Source organism: Schistocerca serialis, chromosome 9, assembly GCF_023864345.2.
Source record: "Schistocerca serialis cubense isolate TAMUIC-IGC-003099 chromosome 9, iqSchSeri2.2, whole genome shotgun sequence".
NCBI lineage: Eukaryota > Metazoa > Arthropoda > Insecta > Orthoptera > Acrididae > Schistocerca > Schistocerca serialis.
Genome location: NC_064646.1, coordinates 41,932,581 through 41,959,576, shown reverse-complemented (window position 1 = coordinate 41,959,576; position 26,996 = coordinate 41,932,581). Strand labels below are relative to the sequence as shown.

At 43.4% G+C, this 26,996-nt stretch overlaps 1 protein-coding gene across 2 annotated transcripts in view; it reads left to right on the top strand.

Moving 5' to 3' along the window:
* Positions 1–26,996, top strand: part of LOC126419131 (myrosinase 1-like) — a 553,078-nt gene that overhangs the window by 430,735 nt on the left and 95,347 nt on the right. For both annotated transcript variants that reach the window (XM_050086237.1, XM_050086238.1), the window contains exon 5: positions 26,498–26,620. In XM_050086237.1, coding sequence (XP_049942194.1) covers positions 26,498–26,620 — 123 coding nt within the window. The remainder of the gene's footprint in view (positions 1–26,497; positions 26,621–26,996) is intronic.

Below are 26,996 nucleotides of genomic sequence, written 5' to 3'. Positions count from 1 at the left end.
ATCCGAATGGGGGACTATTTTACCTCTGGAATATTTTACCCAAGAGGACGCCATCATCATTTAATCATACAGTAAAGCTGCATGCCCTCGGGAAAAATTACGGCTGTAGTTTCCCCTTGCTTTCAGCCGTTTGCAGTACCAGCACAGCAAGGCCGTTTTGGTTATTGTTACAAGGCCAGATCAGTCAATCATCCAGACTGTTGCCCTTGCAACTACTGAAAAGGCTGCTGCCCCTCTTCGGGAACCACACGTTTGTCTGGCCTCTCAACAGACACCCCTCCGTTGTGGTTGCACCCACGGTACGGCTATCTGTATCGCTGAGGCACGCAAGCCTCCCCACCAACGGCAAGGTCCATGGTTCATGGGGGAGTTAGGTTAGTTAGGTTTAAGTATTTTTAAGTTCTAGGGGACTGACGACCTATGATGTTAAGTCCCATAGTGCTCAGAGCCATTTGAACCATTTTCTTCATAAGTAAGAGAGGTGGTTCGATACAAACCATACTTAAAGGTGTATGAAACTCTAGAATTTTGCAAATCTATTAAAAACTGTGGTAAAAATTGAGGTAATTAACTACAAAATTTGTGTTTTTTCTAAACATGAAGTTTAAAATACAACAGGTCATTCGTTTTTTCATAAATTAAATAAATTCTAGAGTTCCATACACCTGTAAGTATGGTATGTATGCTGTGCAAAATTCATCGAAGAATCTTCTAACTTGTGAAGAAAAGTGTACCTATAGCAACAAATGCAGCCATTAGTAAGTGAAAAAATGATGAAATTTCACACGTAAATAATTATTTTGTTATGTTTTCGAACTTTCACTGCAATGAGTGTGAATCTTGAATCCTTCCTGGTGATGCTGACAAAGTTTTATGAATTTATTTGTAAAAGTATAGACACTGGGAATTAAAATGTCCTGTGATGCCCGTCCTGCTCCAAGTCGGCCCTTTTGACGTAGCGCTGTAGGATCTTGAAGGAGGCAAGGGATCTTCAACAACAAGAACAACAGCGGACATCTGTGAGATATCCGAAATACTTACTCAGTTCTTTGACATAACTTCAAAAACCATTTACCGAAACATTAGGAATGGATACGATATTGTATTGCGTGTGTTTTTAAGAAGAATGATGCAGTGCACGCATGCATGGCCAAAGGAGCAGGCACTACGGCGACTTTATATGTGAAATACATGAATTCGCAGTTGCGAATACGACCAACCGTCATCTGTATATGGAAATAATGACAGTGAGAATTTGTGCGAACCGGGACTCGAACCCGCACTTCCTGCTTTACCCGAGCGGTCGTCTTAACTGCTTTGGCTGTTCGTGCACAACTGACGCTGACGCCCAAACTTCCATATGTCGCCGTTCCAGCGTCACACAACCTGTACTCGGACACGCATTTCGTGAATCCCGTTCAGGAGAGGACATTTTAATTGAAAGTGTCTGGTATCGGCGGATAAATACCATGTTGCAGTGCCTCTTGTTAAAAAGAACGAGGCAATGTTTCTTCAGACGTGTCCTGATCTGTGCGAGAATTAAATTATGTGTCTACCGTGAACAAGTTCGGTGATAATTTTCACAGTCCTTACACTGACAGCAATATCTCTAAGACATCACTCATTACACCACTAAACAGTTTGAACATTTAATTCAGAATTTATTCTAGAGCTGTATTCCACCTGCTTTTAGGAAACATAAATTCCTTTTACCTCATTTTTGTGGCCCAGACGTGCATCAGCACATCGGAACCGTATTCAGTGGGTCCTTGTTTTACCGAAAATCTGATAATATAAACAAATTAGCAACTATCTTTTCATGACATCGATACATTCCATTCTGGATTTTCCATTGTTTGCAAATATAAAAGCATTTTTATGAGAGTTTCGAGTGAGTTTTAGATGTAAGCATTTTGTTAAAGAACTATGTTGAATTTTATATTGAGATTCGTCCTCAGGAGTTACTGTTGGGTTGGTTGGCGAATGCCTAGCTAAACGCTGAAATAATAAGTCTTTGGTTTGCGATGATCTAAAAGTAAAGCGGGAAGGTTAGTTTTCTAAAACAGGCGGAACTCAGTCATACATATTTTTTGGAAACGCGTACACTTTTGAGGTATCGAATCCACAGCGCAGAAAACCTTCTAGCCAGTCCGTAAATTCGTCAGTAGAGGTCTACTGAGTTCCATTTAATTCGCATAAGAAGGCGTAGTCTTTTGCGCGCTCAACAAATCCTGATGCGTTTTAAAAGTGGTCTTTCCGTTCCGTATTATCTTTTCTTGTATGAGGCTCACAACCACATAACTGCGAAAACAATGATATCTTTTTCTTAAGGATTTTTAATTTTGTTTTTGTTCCTTTACGACTTTTGTGTTTCAAGAGGTACTGGAAAAGGTACAACATGCGACAGTTGATTTTTGACACCTCTGGGTTAATAAAGTCACTCGCTCAGAAGTTTTCGCTGCCATTACGGTGCACCGTCCCTTCCGCGTGCGCTCCTACATTACATTACAGAGAACAAAGCGAGCGTCCCGCCATTCCCTGAAGACCAGGGGATGCAATCGATAGAGCCAGCCAGACAGCCAGCTAGCTAGCTCTCCCTCCCACCCTCCACATGTCGTCCCTTTCTTCTCAGAGTGATGCTCCTCCGCAAGCCACCTCGATTGGTCAAATACAGTATTTATGCTTATAAATACACATATCCATATTAAAACAGTAGGCCTAAATAGCGACTCGATACACTATTTTCATGTCTTTCTAAAAAACACGCCTCGTTCTTTCCCTGATGTGGTTATAGTCCTGACGGTCGTGATTCATGTTCTTTAGAGAAGATGCATAACAATCAGTTTAGAACAAAACATAAAGACAAAGTACAATTGGTGGCACCTACATTACTATTAGAAGCAACATACTGTACTGACATGCTCTGAATATCGAATAATATTTTTATTGTATTATTGATTCTTGCCATTTGTAGCAATTATTATACACTAGTGGCCATTAAAATTGCTACACCAAGAAGAAATGCAGATGATAAACGGGTATTCATTGGACAACTGTATTATACTACAACTGATGTGTGGTTACATTTTCATGGTCTAGCGGTTCTAGGCGCGCAGTCCGGAACCGCGCGACTGATACGGTCGCAGGTTCGAATCCTGCCTCGGGCATGGGTGTGTGTGATGTCCTTAGGTTAGTTAGGTTTAAGTAGTTCTAAGTTCTAGGGGACTGATGACCACAGATGTTAAGTCCCATAGCGCTCAGAACCATTTGAACCATTTTTTTGATTACATTTTCACGCAATTTGGGTGCATAGATCCTGAGAAATCAGTACCCAGGACAACCACCTATGGCCGAAATAACGGCCTTGATATGCCTGGGCATTGAGTCAAACAGAGCTTGGATGGCGTGTACAGGTACAGCTGCCCATGCAGCTTCAACACGATACCACAGTTCATCAAGAGTAGTGACAGGCGTATTCCGACGAGTCAGTTTCTCTGCCACCGTTGACCAGACGTTTTCAATTGGTGAAAGATCTGGAGAATGTGCTGGAGAGGGCAGCAGTCGAACATTTTCTGTATCCAGAAAGGCCCGTACAAGAACTGCAACATGCGGTCGTGCATTATTCCGCTGAAATGTAGGGTTTCGCAGGGATAGAATGAAGGGTAGAGGCACGGGTCGTAACACATCTGAAATATAACGTCCACTGTTCAAAGTGCCGTCAGTGCGAACAAGAGGTGACCGAGACGTGTAACCAATGGCACCCCATACCATCTTGCTGGGTGATACGCCAGTATGGCGATGACGAATACTCGCTTCCAATGTGCGTTCACCGCGATGTGTCCAAACACGGATGCGACTATCGTGATGCTGTAAACAGAACCTGGATTCATCCGAAAAAATGGCGTTTTGCCATTTGTGCACCCAGGTTCGTCGTCGAGTACACCATCGCAGGCGCTCCTGTCTGTGATGTAGCTTCAAGGGTAACCACAGCCATGGTCTGCAAGCTGATAGTCCATGCTGCTGCAAACGTCGTCGAACTCTTCGTGCAGATGGTTGTTGCAAAATTCCCCATCTGCTGACTCAGGGATAGAGACGTGGCTGCACGATCCGTTACAGCAATGCGGATAAGATGCCTGTCATCTCGACTGCTAGTGATACGAGGCCGTTGGGATCCAGCAAGGCGTTCCGTATTACCCCCCTGAACCCACCGATTCCATAGTCTGTTAACAGTCATTGCATCTCGACCAACGCGAGCAGCAATGTCGCGATACGATCAACCGCAATCGCGATAGGCTACAATCCGACCTCTATCAAAGACGGAAACGTGATGGTACGCATTTCTCCTTATACGAGGCATCACAACAACGTTTCACCAGGCAACGCCGGTCAACTGCTGTTTGTGTATGAAACTCGCTTGGAAACTTTCCTCTTGTCAGCACGTTGTAGGTGTCGCCACCGGCGCCAACCTTGTGTGAATGCTCTGAAAAGCTAATCATTTGCATGTCACAGCATCTTCTTCCTGTCGGTTAAATTTCGCGTCTGTAGCACGTCATCTTCGTGGTGTAGCAATTTTAATGGCCAGTAGCGTATTTTTTGGGGACAATGGTGAAAAAGTACACACGGACTTCAGATTGTCGTGGTCCTTTATTTCATTGTTTGGCAAATAGCTGAATTCGCCCTCTTCGATATTATCAAGGTGTGTCGCTTACGGGGTGTCGTATTCCACACATCAGTGTCGGGAGACAAGGAGGGTGCGATGGCAGCCCTATTAAGAGTTTCACACGGTCGTATTAGGTATCGGCAGAACTGTGACTGATGCGTCGAAGTGCACATGTAAAACTGTTTTATCACAGTGCTAGCATACGTGACACATTAAAGGAGGTCAGAGTGACAACACACATGGCGTGGTCGGCGGCTGACATTCAGGCAGGACGCGTCTCAGCCTCTACTAGGAACGCCATCAGATGTCGCTTTCCACCCTCCTCCACCCAAACCGCCTCTCCTCCTTCCTTCAACACTAACGTATGGAGTATGACGTGCTGTAGGCATTAACAGTTTTGATTGTGATGTACATGATGGTTATCATTTCGCTACTGAGACCAGTGTAGACGGAAAACTATTTACCGTGCATGTACCCAACTTTATACCCCTTATGCTCAGACTCCGCTGCAGGATCTCCGTTGTTAATACTGTTAGTGTCAAGTCTTGCCGTCAGGCGCCCGTACTGATACGGGGACGTAGGGTTGAAACGCGAGCAGCGGTGTGCGATACAGCTGCAGACAGTCAGCATGGCTTAGTTACATGTTCCGTAGGCCATCTGAACGATTCTTTTATCGAAATGACGTGTATGAGTCAGTTTACAGGATATGTGTACATGACTTGTGTTAACGTTGCTAACGCATTGTTTTTTATTCCTACTCATACCTCTACACTTAAAAACTAGATGTTTATTTTTTCTGGCTGTCAGTTTTTAAATAGAAATTCGCCCATGAAACAGAAGGAGCTGACCAGGAGAAACGATTTTGTGTTACATTCAACACTTGCAGCGCAATGCTACCTTGGGGTTGGTTGGGTTGTTTTGGGGGGAAGAGACCAAACAACGAGGTAATCGGTCTTATCGGATTAGGGAAGGATGGGGAAGGAAGTCGGCCGTGCCCTTTGAAAGGAACCATCCCAGCATTTGCCTGGAGCGATTTAGGGAAATCACGGAAAACCTAAATCAGGATGGCCGGACGCGGGATTGAACCGTTGTCCTCCCGAATGCGAGTCCAGTGTGCTACCGCAGTGCTACCTGTCTGGTATCTATCTTCTGGTATGGTAAAAACCACAAATTTTTGTTGTGTCATGCTCCTTTCTGGACCACTGAAATTTTCCTTCAGTGTCGTAGAATTGGACATCACTTCGCTTATCAAATTATGATGGATTATTTATGACGAATTTCATTAGCGAATATAAGTATTTTGATGGTGCAGTTAAGATTTCCAACTTCTTGAAGAAATACGTACATAACAAGTGGACGTGAACACCACGTATTATTCTTACTGCTCGCTTTTCCGGAATTAATACTTTCTTTCTAAATTGTGTGTTACCCCAAAAACTATTCCTTACGTCTTTACTGAGTAGAAATATGCAAAATGTGTCAGGAGGTTGGCCTGCCGTTGTGGCCGATCGGTTCTAGGCGCTTCAGTCTGGAACCGCGCGACCGCTACGTTCGCACGTCCGAATCCTGCCTCGGGCATGGATGTGCGTGATGTCCTTAGGTTAGTTAGGTTTAAGTAGTTCTCAGTTCTAGGGGACTCATGACCTCAGATGTGAAGTCTCATAATGCTCAGAGCCATCTGACCCATTTTGTCAGGAGGTTGCTTCATTTGTTACCAAGACAAGCAATTACATGAAGAACAAAAGTAGCTCAGAACTGATTGATACACGCAGCAATAATGCTTCTTCCAGTTCAGGTTTTCATAAAAACAAACACCCAAAAATCTGACGCATTTCGCCCTACTTACTGACTCTTGTTCATGTGCTGCATCAATTGTTGGTATGACTGTTAGTTGTACAGAAGTGAATATTCTGTGACTTCCCAAATTACAGGGATGGTCCATTTTCAGAGAAACACTGAATAATTCCTTGTAAAATGTCATTAACAGTCTCTTCTCTTGCTTTCTCTCTCATGGAGTTTATCATATTTCTGGCATCACCTGCAAAAACTGCTAGTTTCGGTTGATGAATCTTAAGTGGAAGGCTATTCACATATATAAGGAAAAGAAATGGATCCATAACTGAATCCTGTGGGAGACCCTTTGTGATTTCTCCCAAGTCACTAAAATTTTCTATTTTTCCAAGATTGTCTGATTTATTTTGCACAACTTTCTGAATTCTGTTTGTTAAGTGTGATGCAAACCAGTTTTGTGTAAAGCCACCAATTCCGTAAAAGCTGTTTTGTGGAAACAACAGCAATAGATTCACGATTCTCGACGCATTAAAACAATACTGAGGTGTGCTCTTTCCGCAGCGGGGTTCGAGGACGTGATTTGGAAGTTGGAATTAACTGCGAATTGCTTCTGGGAGAGGCCGACGGCCAATTGGGCTACAAATCGTTGAACGAGCTGTTGTTGCCGTGGTTGAGAATACTGGACGCAACGTGCGATATTCAAGCAGTACACGAACTGTGTCACGACACTTGGACATTCCGTGGCGCACCGTTCGAAAAGTGCTGCAAACAACATTGAGAAATGGAATCTGTACGAACCTCATATTACTCACGAGCTTCTGCCACGTGACGCATACGTTCGAGTAGTCTTCGGTCTTACATTTCTTGCAAGGGTTGACGTTTAGCGACATGTGGTTTCGGAACATTTTGTGCAGTGATGAAGCACACTGAAAGAACAATGGGGTAGCGAACACTCACAACTGCCGCATTTGGAGTTCGTCGCCGGCAACGAACGTTCATGAAGTTCTCCTCCATAGTGGACGCGTCACTGTGCGGAGTGGTTTCACGGCACAGTTCACTATTGGTCCATTTTTCTTTCAGGAAGTCTGAGCCCAAAGACCAAGCATGTGCAGCGTGCACGGCACATGCTACTGTGGTCTGTTTCGCCAACAAGTGATACCTGCTCTAAGGGTAGAGGAAATTGGAAATTTGTGATAAGCTCTTATGGGACCAAACTGCTGAGGTCATCGGTCCCTAAGCTAACATACTGCTTAATCTAACAAACTAACTTACGCTAAGGAACGTTCATGAAGTTCTCCTCCATAGTGGACGCGTCACTGTGCGGAGTGGTTTCACGGCACAGTTCACTATTGGTCCATTTTTCTTTCAGGAAGTCTGAGCCCAAAGACCAAGCATGTGCAGCGTGCACGGCACATGCTACTGTGGTCTGTTTCGCCAACAAGTGATACCTGCTCTAAGGGGAGAGGAAATTGGAAATTTGTGATAAGGTCTTATGGGACCAAACTGCTGAGGTCATCGGTCCCTAAGCTAACATACTGCTTAATCTAACAAACTAACTTACGCTAAGGACGAGACGCACACACATGCCCGAGGGAACACTCGAACCTACGACGGGGGGAGCCGCGCGGACCGTGACAAGACGCCAAGACCGCGCGGCTACCCCGCGTGGCGTAAGGGAGACAGCTGCACTGCACTCAACTGTTCTGATGCACGATGCAGCTTGCAAGATCCCCTCGCTTATAAACTGATATTGTTATTATTCGGCTTATCCGCGATCATAGCTAACACTTGGTTCAAGAATCATAAAAACAGACGATTGTATACCTGGAAGAATCCTGGAGATACTAAAAGGTATCAGATAGATTATATAATGGTAAGACAGAGATTTAGGAACCAGGTTTTAAATTGTAAGACATTTCCAGGGGCAGATGTTGATTCTGACCACAATCTATTGGTTATGAACTGCAGATTGAAACTGAAGAAGCTGCAAAAAGGTGGGAATTTAAGGAGATGGTACGACCTGGATAAACTGAAAGAACCAGAGGTTGTAGAGAGTTTCAGGGAGAGCATAAGGGAACAATTGACAGGAATGGGGGAAAGAAATACAGTAGAAGAAGAATGGGTAGCTCTGAGGGATGAAGTAGTGAAAGTAGCAGATGATCAAGTAGGTAAAAAGACGAGGGCTAGTAGAAATCCTTGGGTAACAGAAGAAATATTGAATTTAATTGATGAAAGGAGAAAATATAAAAACGCAGTAAATGAAGCAGGCAAAAAAGAATACAAACGTCTCAAAAATGAGATCGACAGGAAGTGCAAAATGGCTAAACAGGGATGGCTAGAGGACAAATGTAAGGATGTAGAGGCCTGTGTCACTAGGGGTAAGATAGATACTGCCTACAAGAAAATTAAAGAGACCTTTGGAGAGAAGAGGACCACTTGTATGAATATCAAGGACTCAGATGGCAAGCCAGTTCTAAGCAAAGAAGGGAAGGCAGAAAGGTGGAAGGAGTATATAGAGGGTTTATACCAGGGCGATGTACTTGAGGACAATATTATGGAAATGGAAGAGGATGTAGATGAAGACGAAATGGGAGATAAGACACTGCGTGAAGAGTTTGACTGAGCACTGAAAGACCTGAGTCGAAACAAGGCCCCGGGAGTAGACAACATTCCATTAGAACTACTGATGGCCTTGGGAGAGCCAATCATGACAAAACTCTACCATCTGGTGAGCAAGATGTATGAGACAGGCGAAATACCCTCAGACTTCAAGAAGAATATAATAATTCCAATCCCAAACAAAGCAGCTGTAGACAGATGTGAAAATTACCGAACTATCAGTTTAATAAGTCACAGCTGCAAAATACTAACACGAATTCTTTACAGACGAATGGAAAAACTAGTAGAAGCCGACCTCGGGGGGAAGATCAGTTTGGATTCCGTAGAAATGTTGGAACACGTGAGGCAATACTAACCTTACGACTTACCTTAGAAGAAAGATTAAGAAAAGGCAAACCTACGTTTCTAGCATTTGTAGACTTAGAGAAAGCTTTTGACAATGTTAAGTGGAATACTCTCTTTCAAATTCTGAAGGTGGCAGGGGTAAAATACAGGGAGCGAAAGGCTATTTACAATTTGTACAGAAAGCAGATGGCAGTTATAAGAGTCGAGGGACATGAAAGGGAAGCAGTGGTTGGGAAAGGAGTGAGACAGGGTTGTAGCCTCTCCCCGATGTTATTCAATCTGTATATTGAGCAAGCAGTAAAGGAAACAAAAGAAAAATTCGGAGTAGGTATTAAAATTCATGGAGAAGAAGTAAAAACTTTGAGGTTCGCCGATGACATTGTAATTCTGTCAGAGACAGCAAAGGACTTGGAAAATCAGTTGAACGGAATGGACAGTGTCTTGAAAGGAGGATATAAGATGAACATCAACAAAAGCAAAACGAGGATAATGGAATGTAGTCAAATTAAATCGGGTGATGCTGAGGGAATTAGATTAGGAAATGAGACACTTAAAGTAGTAAAGGAGTTTTGCTATTTAGGGAGTAAAATAACTGATGATGGTCGAAGTATAGAGGATATAAATCGTAGACTGGCAATGGCAAGGAAAACACTTCTGAAGAAGAGAAATTTGTTAACATCGAGTATAGATTTAAGTGTCAGGAAGTCGTTTCTGAAAGTATTTGTATGGAGTGTAGCCATGTATGGAAGTGAAACATGGACGATAACTAGTTTGGACAAGAAGAGAATAGAAGCTTTTGAAATGTGGTGCTACAGAAGAATGCTGAAGATAAGGTGGGTAGATCACGTAACTAATGAGGAGGTATTGAATAGGATTGGGGAGAAGGGAAGTTTGTGGCACAACTTGACTAGAAGAAGGGATCGGTTGGTAGGACACGTTTTGAGGCATCAAGGGATCACAAATTTAGCATTGGAGGGCATCGTGGAGGGTAAAAATCGTAGAGGGAGACCAAGAGATGAATACACTAAGCAGATTCAGAAGAATGTAGGTTGCAGTAGGTACTGCGAGATGAAGAAGCTTGCACAGGATAGAGTAGCATGAAGAGCTGCATCAAACCAGTCTCAGGACTGAAGACAACAACAACAACAACAACAACAACATCCGCGAGTCCGTAGAGGGTGGTACATGTGACTTACAGTATAACTGGTCAGAATTTCCACCCGGAATTTGCGAGTGTAAGTCGGACCTTCCTTGATCCGCCTTGGTGGGTCGTGTCGTCGGATTTCCTCCTACCTGTGCGCGGTGCAGCTCTCGTAAATGTCGTCCCGTGCAGATTCTTCATTGGCGCATTGGATGTCTCTGTCGGTGGAAGCTAATTATCTGAAATTGCTGTCGATCAACTTTGTGGTATCTATTTACTCGAAATTAACATTCAGAATGCCGTAAAATCACTTTTATTCCTATTAGATCAATAATGAAACACTCATGTCACAAACTACTTGTAACCGAGAGCATGGCTACCACCGAACAAGACAGGAAGAGCTATTAACGCCGACTGCCGACTTTGGCGCGCAGTCCGTATCTCTTACTAGTTTCGTCACAGTTCGTGGATTTCCGATCAAGTTCGTACTTACTAAGATATGCATTTGTTAATGAACGGGTGTGAATTCTAACGAGGCAAAATTATGATAAATAGTTCTAAACATCCAGAGGCTCCTCCTAGTATTCATGTTGTCATAAATGATTTTAATTATTAAATATAAGTAAACAAAATCGGTGACTTTGGCGCCAAGATGGCGGTCCTTCCCGTCAGGTATATTTCGCAAGCTAACGCTTGTTGCTATTGTCCAGCGCCGAGACCCACCCCACTACGCGCGACATATGGGCGCTTCGTCACCTAGCCAGCCAGCGCGTGAAATGCTCTCCGATTCATGGCCGGCTACGGACTACAGCACTTCCTAACTATCGTGAATACATCAATAAGAGACAATAATTTATTAAAACTGGTAAGAGGCACCTTACAAGCTCCACCTGACACTGCATGTGAGGTCACTCGGTTACTCCGTAACACGTCTGGAGAAAACAGACTCATTGGCCGATCGTTCCAAACTCCGTGTCTAACAAGATCACCGGATTAGAACCAGGCGTGATTTTTAGGTGTGGGGTTACTTGAATGACAGGCTTTATCAACGAGACACTAACACACGTTGGAAGCTGAAGATGAGCATAAAGGGGGCTGTCGAGGATGCAGGTGGTCCTCACATTAAGCTACGTTTCTAACCTGCAACTTAAACTTGGTAAGCAATTAATAACTGTTAGTCTCTCACGTGGAAATTAAAATGTGTTTTTCAATGGTTTATTCGTTGCATCTCTTCCACATCTCGGTAAAAATGTTTCCACAAAGCTTCATTATCCTTCGATCACCAGTTTTTCATGCAATGTCCTGTCAGATAGGAGAATTTCAATTTTAACCACCGTGTAACTTTACAACGCCCAAGCGGCCAAAATTACCTAATTGATAAATAATGAAATGAAGCGTTTATTGCCGGCCGGAGTGGCCGAGCGGCTCTAGGCGCTACAGTCTGGAACCGCGCGACCGCTTCGGTCGCAGGTTCGAATCCTGCCTCGGGCATGGATGTGTGTGATGTCCTTAGGTTAGTTAGGTTTAAGTACTAAGTTCTAGGGGACATGACCACAGCAGCTAAGTCCCATAGTGCTCAGAGGCATTTGAACCATTTGAAGCGTTTATTTCGAAACAAAAAAAGTTCTTTAAGAAATTAAGAGCGGCGCTATAGCCATACGTAAAAATATAATTTTCCCAGAACAAAAGTGATATGAAGTCTGCCACTATTGTCGTTAGATTGTGACTTACGGGCCGTTTGACTTACACAATGCTTAACCCTTAAGTACTATGGGCGTTAACAGGTACATAATTACTATGGAAGGGTCTCAAAGACCGTGTTGTCATTTTTTCTGTATAGAACCATTGTTTTCGTGAACATATATTTTCATGACTTCCTGTTGTCCATCACATTTTTTAGAAGTTTAAACAGTTGAAAGTTTAAACCACTTGGACTACTAAAACACAGCAAAATTCGCAACTTTTTTATTTTCTGTATTACTAAAATAACGGTAGATGTTTACCCACCTACTCACTTACAAATTATCATCAGGGAGGTAATATTACAGATTCGCAACGTAACTATGTTGAAAAACACACTTCAGTTATGAGAAATTGTATGTCAAATCAACTTTGCCACATTTTACTTTAAAAAATGAAATAGAAAGTGATTACGTATTCTCATATGGCTCTGAGTGATATTTTACGTACTTTCAGCCTGCGTGCATTTCACAAAGACCTTCCTGGAACACTCCACTTTCTAGAACATGTTGTAACACCACACTGTTGACACGAATATCTTGTTTTCCTTTAAAAAGGATGTGGGTGAAAGGCACATGTTTCTCGTTTTTCGAACAACTATTTCTGTAATCAGAACGAAATTTTCGCTCTGCAGCGGAGTTTGCGCTGATGTGAAAGTTCCTGGCAGATTAAAACTGTGTGCCGGACCGAGATGAACTCCCCGACGAGCTGCGCCCGTGGAAGATGTACCAACAAGTCGCGACATCGAAACCGAGTATTGCTGACCCGCGGTCTGGATCGGCGTTTACAGAGCTCTGTGTGGGCTACCGAGTCAGTGAAAACTCTTTAACTCTACCGAATGTCCTGTCTCTGCTGCACATCTTCTCTCTCCGGCGATCCGAAATAGAGTCGACCCCCCCCCCCCCAGAAAATTGACTTCCTTAGAAGAACTACAAAAAATTAAGATCCGCCGACCCAGTCAAGTTGCACAGCTGCCTGTACTGGACAGTCCGAGTTTTTTAGCGCTAATCATGCGTACACGAACTGCCGCGTAACCACCCCTGCAGAACACCACGAAAAATCCTGCTAGAAATGAGATATCTGCCCCCAGAAACTAGCGGCTCTGCAACACGCAAGCAATCATTCTGTGAGCAAACAGTTCCACGTGCGCCTTCCAAGACTACACCATTCTGAGAAGATAATTAATTCATCCCCTCTCCCTCACCTCTCGCAACGGCTGTTCGTTTGCACACCGCTAGGTTCCACCTTACCGTCCACTCACATCACCAACGTTTCATACCTGACGTCAGGTCGTGGGAACAGTGATCTCTTTTTGTTATAATAAATAAACACACACTGTTTGGACCACCTCTTTTTTTCACTAATTATTGGTTTCAGTCTACAATTTACTTTAAAAATAGATAACAATAATATCCTCAATTTCAAATGGTTCAAATGGCTCTGAGCACTATGGGACTCAACTGCTGAGGTCATTAGTCCCCTAGAACTTAGAACTAGTTAAACCTAACTAACCTAAGGACATCACAAACATCCATGCCCGAGGCAGGATTCGAACCTGCGACCGTAGCGGTCTTGCGGTTCCAGACTGCAGCGCCTTTAACCGCACGGCCACTTCGGCCGGCCATCCTCAATTTCCTTGACATTATTACACTACTGGCCATTATAATTGCGACACCAAGGAGAAATGCAGATGATAAACGGGTATTCGTTGGACAAATATATTATACCAGAACTGACATGTCATTACATTTTCACGCAATTTGGGTGCACAGATCCTGAGAAATCAGTACCCAGAACAACCACCTCTGGCCCGTAATAACGGCCTTGATACGCCTGGGCATTGAGTCAAACAGAGCGTGGATGGCGTGTAAAGGTACAGCTGCCCATGCAGCTTCAACACGATACCACAGTTCATCAAGAGTAGTGACTGGCGTATTGTGACGAGCCAGTTGCTCGGCCACCATTGACCAGACGTTTTGAATTGGTGAGAGATCTGGAGAATGTGCTGGCCAGGGCAGCAGTCGAACATTTTCTGTATCCAGAAAGGCCTGTACAGGACCTGCAACATGCGGTCGTGCATTATCCTGCTGAAATGTAGGGTTTCGCAGGGTTCGAATGGAGGGTAGAGCCACGGGTCGTAACACATCTGAAATGTGACGTCCACTGTTCAAAGTGCCGTGAATGCGAACAAGAGGTGACCGAGACATGTAACCAATGGCACCCCATACCGTCACGCCGGGTGATACGCCAGTATGGCTATCACCAATACACGCTTCCAATGTGCGTTCACCACGATGTCGCCAAACACGGATGCGACCATCACGATGCTGTAAACAGAACCTGGATTCATCCGAAAAAATGACGTTTTGCCATTCGTGCACCCAGGTTAGTCGTCGAGTACACCATCGCAGGCGCTCCTGTCTGTGATGCAGCGTCAAGGGTAACCGCAGCCATGGTCTCCGAGCTGATAGTCCATGCTGCTGCAAACGTCGTCGAACTGTTCGTGCAGATGGTTGTTGTCTTGCAAACGTCTCCATCTGTTGTTTCAGGGATCGAGACGTGGCTACACGATCCGTTACAGCAATGCGGATAAGATGCCTGTCATCTCGACTGCTAGTGATACGAGGCGGTTGGGATCCAGCACAGCGTTCCGTATTACCCTCCTGAAACCACCGATTCCATATTCTGCAAACAGTCATTGGATCTCGACCAACGCGAGCAGCAATGTTGCGATACGATAAAGCGCGATAGGCTACAATCCGACCTTTATGAAAGTCGGAAACGTGATGGTACACATTTATGCTCCTTACACGAGGCATCACAACAAAGTTTCAGCGGGCAGCGCCGGTCAGCTGCTGTTTGTGTATTAGAAATCGGTTGAAAACTTTCCTCATGTCAGCACGTTGTAGGTGTCGCCACCGGTGCCAACCTTGTGTGAATGCTCTGAAAAGCGAATCATTTGCATATCACAGTAACTTCTTCCTGTCGGTTAAATTTCACGTCTGTAGCATGTCATCTTAGTGGTGTACCAATTTTAATGGCCAGTAGTGTAAATCCAAAGCTGATGGCAAACACAAATTCTGCATCTTTAGAAAAGTGACTATAATCCATGCAAAATGATGACATCCTAAGCGTTTTGAGGAAGGGTTCTGTAGAATGATGTGGTATCATAGATCGATACGAACCCCATCGGCGTCTCGCAGTTAGCAATGGAAACGCACATTTGCGGCAGACTCCGACAGCGGTCGCGCAGGGACCCGGCGGCAGCTGCACGGCCGAGCCTCAGTGGCAGTCTTCAGTCTCAGCCCTTGACAGTTCCCTCGTGTATCAGTAGTGGCAGCTCACCCTGCACGACGGTCTTAAGTGCTTCTTGTAATAACTGGACCCATTGCTGTTTATTCTTTCGTAAAGTTTCTTTGCAACACTTGAAGAACACTCACTACATGTTAACTAAAACTTCTTTTTACTTTACTTACAAGTTCGATTACCATTTCTACTCCTGCTCAGTTTCCCTATGATGACAGCTCTTGCACCAGTTTGTAGCCCACCTCTCCTTACCGTTGTATAAGAAGTAGTACATAAAAGGTAATACGACTGTTTCTGGCGCAAGTCAAGATAGATAAGGAAATGGAGACTTTGAAATAGATTGCGGAAACAAATGAACACAGCTGTTCTGTGGTTACGTGCATGTACGATAAATTAAAGCGTAGTCAACACGACCCTGAAGTAAGGAAGAAGCATAATTTTGTCAGAATCGCTTACCATGGCACGACGTGTGATAAAATCAGATGATGTTTGGTTTATGGGGCGCTCAAATGCGCGGTTATCAGCGCCCGTAGAAATTTCCAACCTTTGCTCAGTCCAATCTTGCTACTTTCAGGACTGACGATGAAATGATGAGGACAACACAGACACCCAGTCATCTCGAGGCAGGTAAAAATCCCTGACGCCACCGGGAATCGAACCCGAGACCCCGTGCTCTGGAAGCGAGAACGCGACAGCTAGACCACGAGTTTCGGACGATAAAATCAGAAGGTCCCTACGTAAATATAATGTAAAAGTTGCCTTTACGACTGAAAATACATTGGGATACAGGGCTCGTCATAACATTTCACAGGGAAGGAATAAGTCAGGAGAGGACAGCCAGCCGTCACGCTGCACATGCTGCCAATGAAGAAGAGTTAAGCATGTGACGTCACCGCCCTGTGTACTACTGCTGCTGCTGCTGCTGCTGCTGCAAGAACAGAGGTGTGCGGGAAGCAGCAATTTAGGAAAGACACCAAACAGATCTGGTGTAGATAACACAACTGACGTCTTGCATATCGCCATTTTAATGCTGGTTGTTTCAATTTCGTAATGGCCACGCATTATAAACAACTGAATTTCGGATGTATGCTATAAGAAAAATACACAGGGGGACACAGTAGCCCGATCCGAAATTGTTACGATGCAGTCCAACAAATGTGTGAAGTCGTCATATTGTCGATATTCCCTTGCTCGATTACTGTACTGTACTAAGGACTAGTAAGCTCATCTTCAAAACGATTCTGGACACACGTGGCAGGTATTCGGTTCGGCAGTGGCCCCAGATGTGCGTTAACTAAAACGGTCATCGCTTAGAACATTTGCTGATAAGAAAAACATTATTAGTGCAGTTTTGTCCCCCTTATCTCTGTTCAATATTTGTTCGACCTGCTGACAAATAGGCCCTTCTTGGATCCACACACAATTTGCATAAAAATAGGATATTTCACGTTAGTTATGTGCGTTAAAAATCACACAAACATAAAAAATAAATGGAATCCTCACCCAGGTTTCGAACGACGTACCTCAAACGCAAGACCTTTCCACAACGCTCGGTCAGTTCTTTCAAATACGCTACAGTTCAGTGCAGCACAACTGGTTCAGAGCAGAGTATTTTCTGTTGGTTTCAACGCGGCCACAGTATCACCTTAGTGTTTCGCCAGCGTCTTAGTTTTATATTCTCTAGAGAGCTCACTCATGATTTTCGTTGTTTTATAACATTACGGCATTCTTTTATCGTGAGGCGGTAAATATCAAGATTTATGTTTGTGTCTGCTGAGCAAACCAGACGGACAGATGTTTTCGGAACAGATAGAAATTTGTAGGTTGCATAAAACGAGATTGGTACGGGCAGCTAAATCACACTGTATAAAAATTATAGTTTTATGTGAAGGACTGTCTTGTCATAACGTAAATAGAACAGAACATAACACCACTTTCGCTCAAATTTAGAAGGGAGCTGTATAGAACGGAGGGAGGGAGGGAGGAAGGGAGGGAGGGAGATTACAGTTCAACGTCTCGTCGACAGCGAAGTCATCAGAGACGGAGAAGAAGCGCAGATTACGGAAGGATGGAGAAGGAAATTTGCTTCGAGCGATCTAGGGAAAGAATGGGAAACCTGAATCTGCGTGACCGGACGCGGTTATGAACCATCGACCCCCAGAATGTCAGTCCAGTGTGCGGATTGACCACTACTCCACCTCGCTCGGTCCGTGTAGAACAGTCACTTGAACATTTTCCGACATTTCTGTTTCGTTTTTCTTTAGCTGCTTTATCAATGTTAGGACGTAATGTTTGGAATATTTGCAGTCGAAGACTGCATGTTAGGTTGTGATATCCGACAAGGTGTTTCGGGATTTGGAATTTGATAATTTCATAGCGGAAAAGAAACTGCTCGTACACATTATGTCGAACCGAAGGTACATAACATCCGTGCAGCAAGTGCATACAAACTCGGAAATATGGTTTTGGAAAGGCTATCAGCCGGGTCCTTGTGGGTATATTTGCCCTTCAAGAAAAAAATGGTTCAAATGGCTCTGAGCACTATGGGACTCAACTGCTGAGGTCATTAGTCCCCTAGAACTTAGAACTAGTTAGACCTAACTAACCTAAGGACATCACAAACATCCATGCCCGAGGCAGGATTCGAACCTGCAACCGTAGCGGTCTTGCGGTTCCAGACTGCAGTGCCCTTCAAGAAATCGTCATATTGCCAACATTTTCATTTGGTGCCTGGTAGGAAATTCTGTTGATCACCGCTGAATACGGGGCTGCAAAGATCGGAAACGTAGTGGAGAATGTGTCTACATCTTGAAACCTGGACACGAATTGGTTACGAAGATTTTGTAGGAGTTGCACACGTTCTTCAGAGAGGCTGGTATCTGGGCTAAGCATCTGCGATACCTCTGGGAAACGCACAGTGTTTCCAGCCAGTAGTTGATTCGTCTACAGATCCAACGATATTTTAAAGCCTTCCACTCCTTAGTACATACCTGTTACGATGAAACCCTTTTCTTCGAGTGAGGTATTTAAATCGTTCACATGACCTGTTAAATCAGCAAGAAAGCTAAGTCACAAATCTAGTATTTTTGTCTTCCAACTAAGGAAGAGGTTGATTTTGATTGCTCATGAATAATGCTATTTCGTCTCGTAACTCACAGAATCGATTCAACACCTTGCCCCTGCTCAACCACTTCACAGTACAACAGTAAAGGAGATCTCCACACTGACTGCCACATCGTCCAAGAAAACCTGTGAACTGTCTACACTTAGGGCCTCTTGATCGGATGGAGTTTGTGACCTGTACAACGGTATCCATAACATTTTTAGCTTTAATGTAACTTGCGCGAAGGTTCTGTTGATTAATAATACAGTGGAGAGCAGTGAGATCACGTGTTGCACCAGGAACACATTTTCGTATGTCCTTTCATCTGTGTTATTAATTCAACAATTGCTCCTACTGTAGACGGAGCTCCATCCGTTTCGACAGAAACAGGCTTATTCCAAATTAGGCCAGCGTTTTCAACAGCTCTTCCCTTAAGGGGTACTAAATCCAACAATACCCCTGTGATGTTCAACTTGTCGTCGTCGCCCCTAATGAAAATAGCTCATTACTCAGTATGTGACAAGTCACCACTCTCGTCGACAGCGAAGGAATAATGTGGAAACTCGTGTGCCATAACACCTAAAATAGTTCCTCTTGGGCATCTGCACCCATTTCCTGAATAAGTTGCGTAATAGTCTTAGGAGATAAATGTGCCAAATCTGGGCACATTTCTTCATCGTCCAGCACAATCATTTCTTTCGCAAAGTCTCCTTCAGTAAATGGCTTTAGTTCCTTGACTATATGAAGGAAGACGCTCCACTACTTTGGTAGTCCTCCATATCAGCATGTTCCTTTAATTCCGATGTTACTGCCCCACGTTCTTCTCCTTTGTATTTGTCATACTCATTTGGTGGCACACAGAGTGGTGACGTTATAGATTACGTTTCTTAACAGTCTGTACTTCTTTATTACATACTAAACACTTTGCAACTTCACCGAATAGCACAAATAGAATAAATATATGCCCATGTAGACAGAGAACTGTGTGCTCCGTGTTGTTTGTGCTCGCCATGTTGTCATGGAGAGCGCTGCAGCTGCCTGGACCTCCCAGTCCCGCACTCACAGCGCCGTCCGTGTAGGCAACACTGCAACACAGCTACCGCCTGACGTCACACGTACAGACCCATCGTTACGACACGCCACACCGACCGAAGCTGTCCTCTGAAATAAGTACTTACACCCCGGTGTTTGTAAAGTCACGTGTGATGACTGTCAGAAGAACTACACTGGCCCAAAGGGTCCAATATGTAAAACTCGCTTTGATGGACGTTCGCTTGGACAAAGTCAAATTGTACTAGGGCACTTCGTCGTATTGTATTGTATCAATATATTCAAACATGAAATCACTGGTGCTGACAATAACATGGAGATCTTGCGTAGAGCAAACAAAGGGCAGTACTTGAGGAAGTTGAAATTTATACTGCCAAAATAAAACAATCTGACAAGAATCTTAACGAACAGAACGTAACGCTTACCGATGACTCTTTCCAGTAGGTGCGCAATAGCTAGTGTTTTTCCTCGTTCGACGAACATGAGTCTGTTTGGCACGTCATTTGGTCGGCGTATGACGTACGTAGTTGCCTGAAGATGCAGCCTGTGACGTGCATAATCAACCTACTACTGCTTACCTCGTCACTCAGACTGTTGTGGTAGGTGGCGCACTCTAGCGGAAACTCCATTATTTTTCTCACACTACTCATTAAACGACTCTGTAATTTATAGTACATTATTCGCAAAAAGCTATAGTTATTTTTGCAACTGATTCCCTCATCTCCCACTTCTTAGAGTCCTCAGTATATTTGTATTGTTATTATGAAGGCCAATTCTTTCAGTTGTATTTTGACAGATGGAAGGCTCGAACTATGCTGATTAGATATGTTCGTTAATTCTGAACTGTCTTTTAAAATATGCAGACAAGAACGAAAATGTAGCATGTACACTGTGCTGTGAGGCTGTTTTTTTTTTTTTTTTTTTTTTTTTTTTTTTTTTTTTTTTTTTTTTTTTTTACATGTGTATTTCATCGTCTATTGTATGACGCGTCATACATTTAGAAATCTACTACATTATCATGTCTTTTAGTTCTTGATTTCGTTATTTCTTTTGTTGATGTTGTGGTATTCAGTCCAAAGACTGGTTTAACCAGCCGGGGTGGCCGAGCGGTTCTAGGCGGGACCGCGCGACTGCTACGGTCGCAGGTTCGAATCCTGCCTCGGCCATGGATGTGTGATGTCCTTAGGTTAGTTCGGTTTAAGTAGTTCTAAGTTCTAGGGTACTGATGACCTAAATGTTAAGTCCAATAGTGCTCGGAGACATTTGAACCATTTGAAGATCGGTTTGATGCAGCTCTCCATGCTACTCTACCCTATGCATCCTGTGCAAACCTCTTCATCTCCGAGTAACTACTGCAACCTACATCCTTCTGAATCTGCTTAGTGTATTCATCTCTTGGTCTCCCTTATGATTTTTATCCTCCATTTTTACCCTCCACGCTTGTCTCCAATACTAAATTCGTCATCCTTTGATGCCTCAGAATGTGTCCTACCAATCGTCCTCTTCTTCTGTTCAAGTTGTGCCACAAATTCCTCTTCTCCCCAGTTCTATTCAGTACCTCCTCATTAGTTACGAGATCGACCCATCTCATCTTCCGCATTCTTCTATAGCGCCACATTTCAGAAGCTTCTGTTCTCTTACTGTCTAAACTGTTAACCGTCCATGTTTCACTTCCATACGTGACTACACGCCATGCAAATACTTTCAGAAAAGACTTCCTGACACTTAAATCTATAGTGGGTGTTAACAAATTTCTCTTCTTCAGAAACGCTTTTCTTTCCGTTGTCATTTTATATTCTCTTTACTTCGACCATCATCAGTTATTTTCCTCCCCAAATAGCAAAACTCATTTACTACTTTGTCTCGTGTCCTAATCTAATTCCATCAGCATCACCTCATTTAATTCGACTACATTCCATTGCCTTCGTTTTTTTTATGTTCTTCATCTTACATCCCTCTTTAAAGACACTGCCCATTCCTTTCAACTACTCTTCCAAGTCTTTTGCTGTCTCTGACAGAATTACAATGCCACCGGTAAACTTCAAGGTTTTCATTTCTCCTCCTTGGATTTTAACTCTTACTCAAAACTTTTCTTTTGTTTCCTTTACTGCTTGCTCAGTATACAGACTGAATAACATCGGAGATAGGCTACAACCCTGTCTCACTCCCTTCCCAACGACTGCTTCCCTTTCATGTCCCTCGACTCTTCTAACTGCCATGTGGTTATTGTACAAATTGTAAATAGCCTTTCGCTCCCTGTATTTTCCCCCTGCTACCTTCAGAATTTCAAAGAGAGTATTCCAGTCAACATTATCGAAACCTTTCTCTAAGTCTGCAAATGCTATAAACTTAGGTTTGTCTTTCCTTAATATATCTTCTAAGATAAAACACAGGGTCAGTATTGCCTCGGGTGCTCCTACATTTCTACGGAATCCAAACTGATCTTCCCCGAGGTCAGCATCTACCAGTTTTTCCATTCGCCTGTAAAGAATTCGTGTTAGTATTTTGCAGCCGTGGCTTATTAAACTGATAGTTCGGTAAATTTCACACCTATCGTCACCTACTTTCTTTGGAATTGGAATTATTCTGTTGTTCTTGAAGTCTGAGGGTATTTCGCCTGTCTCGTACATCTTGCTGACCAGATGGTAGAGTTTTGTCAGGACTGGCTCTCCCAAGGCTTCCATAAGTTCTAACGGAATGTTGTCTACTCCCGGGGCCTTGTTTTGACTTAGGTCTTTCAGCGATCCGTCAAATTCTTCACGCAGTATCGTATCTCACATCTCATATTAATCTACGTCCTCTTCCATTTCCATAATATTGCCCTCAAGTACATCACCCTTGTATATAGACCCTCTGTACAACCCTTCCAACTTCCTGCTTTCCCTTCTTTGCGTAGGACTGGTTTTCCATCTCCGCTCTTGATATTCGTACAGGTGGTTCTCTTTTCTCCAAAGGTCGCTTTAATTTTCCTGCAGGCAGCATCTATTTTACCCCTAGTGATATAAGCTTCTACATCGTTACATTTATCCTCCAGCCATTCCAACTTAGCGATTTTGCACTTCCTGTCAATCTCATTTTTGTGACGTTTGTATTCTTTAAATTTTTTCCTTTACTTATTTTTTATGGTGGAGGAATCTCTTTGACGCTTCCTTAATGTTCTAACGTATGACATAAGCACAAGTCACGTGACAACACAAACATTTTTACACCGCCCACAACCTTTATACTGGGTGTGTTCAAAAAGAAGTACGTATCTGGAACGTAAAACACATAACTATGAAACTTGGGACATATATTTACGACTCTATCAAGTTTATAGATTACAGATGTTCCGTATGTCCTCCACCAGCGACACGAACAGTATCACATTCATACTCGAATTCTTCCCATACTCCTGCAGGCATGTCCATCGTCATTGATGTCATAGCAGTACGGTTCTTGAACTCTTCAAGGGTCTGTGGTAGTGTTGGCTCATAAACGTTGTCCTTAATGAAACATCACAGGAAGAAGTCACAGGGAGTCAAATCCAGTGACCGTGCAGGCCAGCCGAGAAGTGCTAAGTCACCGGCTATTCGATGACCAATCCAGCGGATCGCTAGAGTTTCATTCAGATATTTACGCACATGACGACTCTAGTGACCGGGTGCTTCGTCTTATTGAAAAATTAGGTTGTCTCCGTTCATCCTCGGAAACAACCCGTTTTGTAAAACAGCAAGATACTGCTGACCCGTTAACCGTGTTTTCTTCACAGAAGAATGAGCCGTAGACCGAAGAATGTGATATCGCCTAAAACACTTTTTGACTTTGGGTGAATCACGTGCGCTTTCAGTGTGTGCATGTGGTTCCTGTAGCCCCCAAATTGGAACGTTGTGTTTGTTTACGTTCCCACTAATATGGAAAATCACTTCAACACTGAACACGATACGTTGTGCGAAAGAGTTATCATTCTCATAGCATTCTGAAGATCGCCAGGAAATTCCACACGTTTGTGTTTGTCGTCATGCATAGAGCTCGTAACAGCTGTAACTTGTACGGCTTCATAACCAAACGACATCTCAAAACACGCCAAATTATTTTTGTAGACAGTTGTAACTCCTGACTGGCACGAAGGGTTGATGTTTTAGAACAGCGTTGGAAAGCGGTTTGAATTCGTACGACATTTTCGTTGGACACACGTAGGTGGCGAGGACTCTTTCCCTTACACACACATCCTGTGTTTACACACTGTCGATAACATATGCGAGTTTTCACCCATTCGGAGAATGAGTGTGGTACCTCATGCTGGAACGTCTTTGCATTGTAATCACGTAATTACACATAATTTCTGCTGCGGAGAAGTAATTTTGCAACATGTGACGGTAACTAAGCAAACAGAAGAAAAATGATATGTGGCGGCAAACCAGGCAATGTATTCCTGCCTCCAATAAACAACCGCGGCGCAGCGATCGATTGCTTTGACAACATAATTCTTTGTAACACTTATATTCTTTTTGAAACACCCTGTATTTTACGTTAGTTGACAAACTGCACTTTGCGGCGCCAGGTACTTCTGGAATCTAATAATATTTTGTTGTTAATTGCGTAATCCCTTATAGTATTGTTTGTAATGTCACTCTTTTGTAATTGTTATTCTTGTTGCCACTTTTTCCTGCTCCAATTAGACATGAAGATAAACTGCACTGTAACCGGTAGTCAGAAATAAAAGAAGTTATCCGGGTGGTATTTGTTTATTTATGCCCAACGTTAATGTTTCACTAGCAATCACAAACATAAACCGAATGGATTTTTCAGTCCCGAAATACACACTTGAATACAAACACTGAGTATTTAGTGAACATAATCAGGAAATAAAAAAATAGTCTCACCAATGATCGAAGATAACGCCCACCCCTAGGGAGATGCCTGGGAGTTCGAATCTAGTCACGCACTGAATGTAAGGAATGTAACTATAAAGTAACTAACCACGGACTTTGGTATTAAAAATATCTACATTTTTTAAAGAACGTATATTCGTTGTAATACGATCGTAGTGTCCTGAACAAGCGTTGATATGGTACTGAGTCAAATGCTTTTCGAGAGTGACGAAGTACTGGATTCGCTTGGTTGCCTCTATCCATGGCTTTCAGGATATGGGCGAAAAACATGAGACGGGTACGACCAATGTTCTCAAAATCCGTGCTGCTTGACATGGCTGAGGTCAACCTGTTCGAGATACCTAATCACGTTTGAGCTTAGGATATGCCCTGGTGCAGTAGGTGAATGTCAGTGTTAGGGATGGCTGTTTTGAGGGTCACTTCTGTCACCCTTCTTGTAGGCGGGTGTGCTTTCTTGCAACCACTGTGCGTAGCTATCTACGGTATATTACGGTTTAACAAAAAAAGGGTTAACTCAGCAACAAATTCTGACAGGGATTCCATCGGGACACGTACTCTTGTTCAGTGATTTTAGCTGTTTCGCAGCGCTACTGACACTAATATCTGATAGCTCATCGTTGGAATGGTGCGAAAAGCAAACTATGCAGTACTGCTGAATCTTCCTTTGTAAAGGAACATTTGAAAGTGGAGTTCAGCTTTTCTGCTTTTGCTTTGATACCCAAGTTTCAGTTCCTGTGGCTTCCGTGAATGCCTGAACACTAACTTTGGTTCCACCGACAGCCTTAAATGTGACTATAACTTTTGGGCCTTGTAATAGCTCTTCTGATAAGATTCTGCTGCTGTAGTCCTTGAAGGCTTCAAGCAATGCCCGTTTCATAGCCAAATACGTCTTCTTTAGCGTCTTTATCTATAAGATTATGCATTGTTTTACACCTGTTGCGGCCGAGCGGTTCTAGGCGCTTCAGTCTGGAACCGCGCTACCGCTACGGTCGCAGGTTCGAATCCTGCCTCGGGCATGGATGTGTGTGATGTCCTTAGGTTAGTTAGGTTTAAGTAGTTCCAAGTTCTAGGGGACTGATGACTCAGATGTTAAGTCCCATAGTGCTCAGAGCCTTTCTTTTTTCTTTTTTTTTTTTTTTTACACCTGTTGCGCGGTAAACGCTGATTGCTTAGACGTTTGTTTACAGAGGCCGTTTACCACAGAGGTTCCCTTACGTCATCAACAACTCTACTAGCCATCTATCCAGTGGTTACTCAACTGTTTCTCTAAACTTGTGCCACAGTTCCTCTATATGCTCCTGCCCAGCGCTAAACGTTTCGAGCTCCTGTTTCAGATATGATAGTACTGCTTCTGTGTCTCTTTTCAGAATCAGTCACCTCCAGTTCACGCACCACAGAATGAGGTACATGCATGCTGAAAATAAAATGTCCATTTCCTAATGCTTTCCGCAGCGAGGTTAGCAGAGAACTGTCCGTTATTTGATCACAGCCTTCGACAGTCATTGTTTAAGGATTTTTAAACACAAATACAAGACAACACCACAGAAAACATACCGCTGATACTATGATGGCACCGTTGCCAGATTTCAGTGGCAACAACGCATTTCAATAATAAACACGCACCGAGAGTCGAATGGTCGATACATTTCGTTCTGACTGACCTCAAGTATACTTGGTGATTCACTTGGAGATCTTTAACGCTTTATATCCATCATCTTCCATTTGAGTACCAAATCTAATGATAGAATACATATTGAACAGTCTTCTCCAACGAAGTGACGTAAAAATGTCGTTTTAAAAACAGTAAGAAATGCTTTATTAGTAGCCTCTTTAACAGCGATTGATCACATATTTTTTTTGTTCTGCAGGTGACGATGTTCCACTGGGACCTCCCACAACCGCTGCAGGACCTAGGAGGATGGCCCAATCCTGTAATCGCTGACTACTTTGAGGACTACGCCAGGATCCTGTTCCGTCATTTCGGCGACCGGGTAAGGGGCGAAGAGACTGACTAATGTTCGATTACACTATTGAATGATAAATTACTCGAAACAGTAACTGCTGTAAAATACCAAAGAGTAGCCAGCCATCTGGTGCAACCCAAAGAGGAATGATCACACATTTTTATGAATCTGTAACCCTTATCAAGTTGGACTGACATACAATGTAGAGAACATCCAACGAAGAGCGGCGCGTTTCGTCACGAGATCATTTAGTCGGCGCGAGAGTATTACGGAGACGATCAACAAAATACTGTGGCAGACAATACAAACGACACATTGTTCGTCGCTGTTGGTGATACTTCGATAGCGTATCTTCCAAAGTGGCTCGAGCAACCATATTAGCTCCTCTCGTAAATATCTCGCG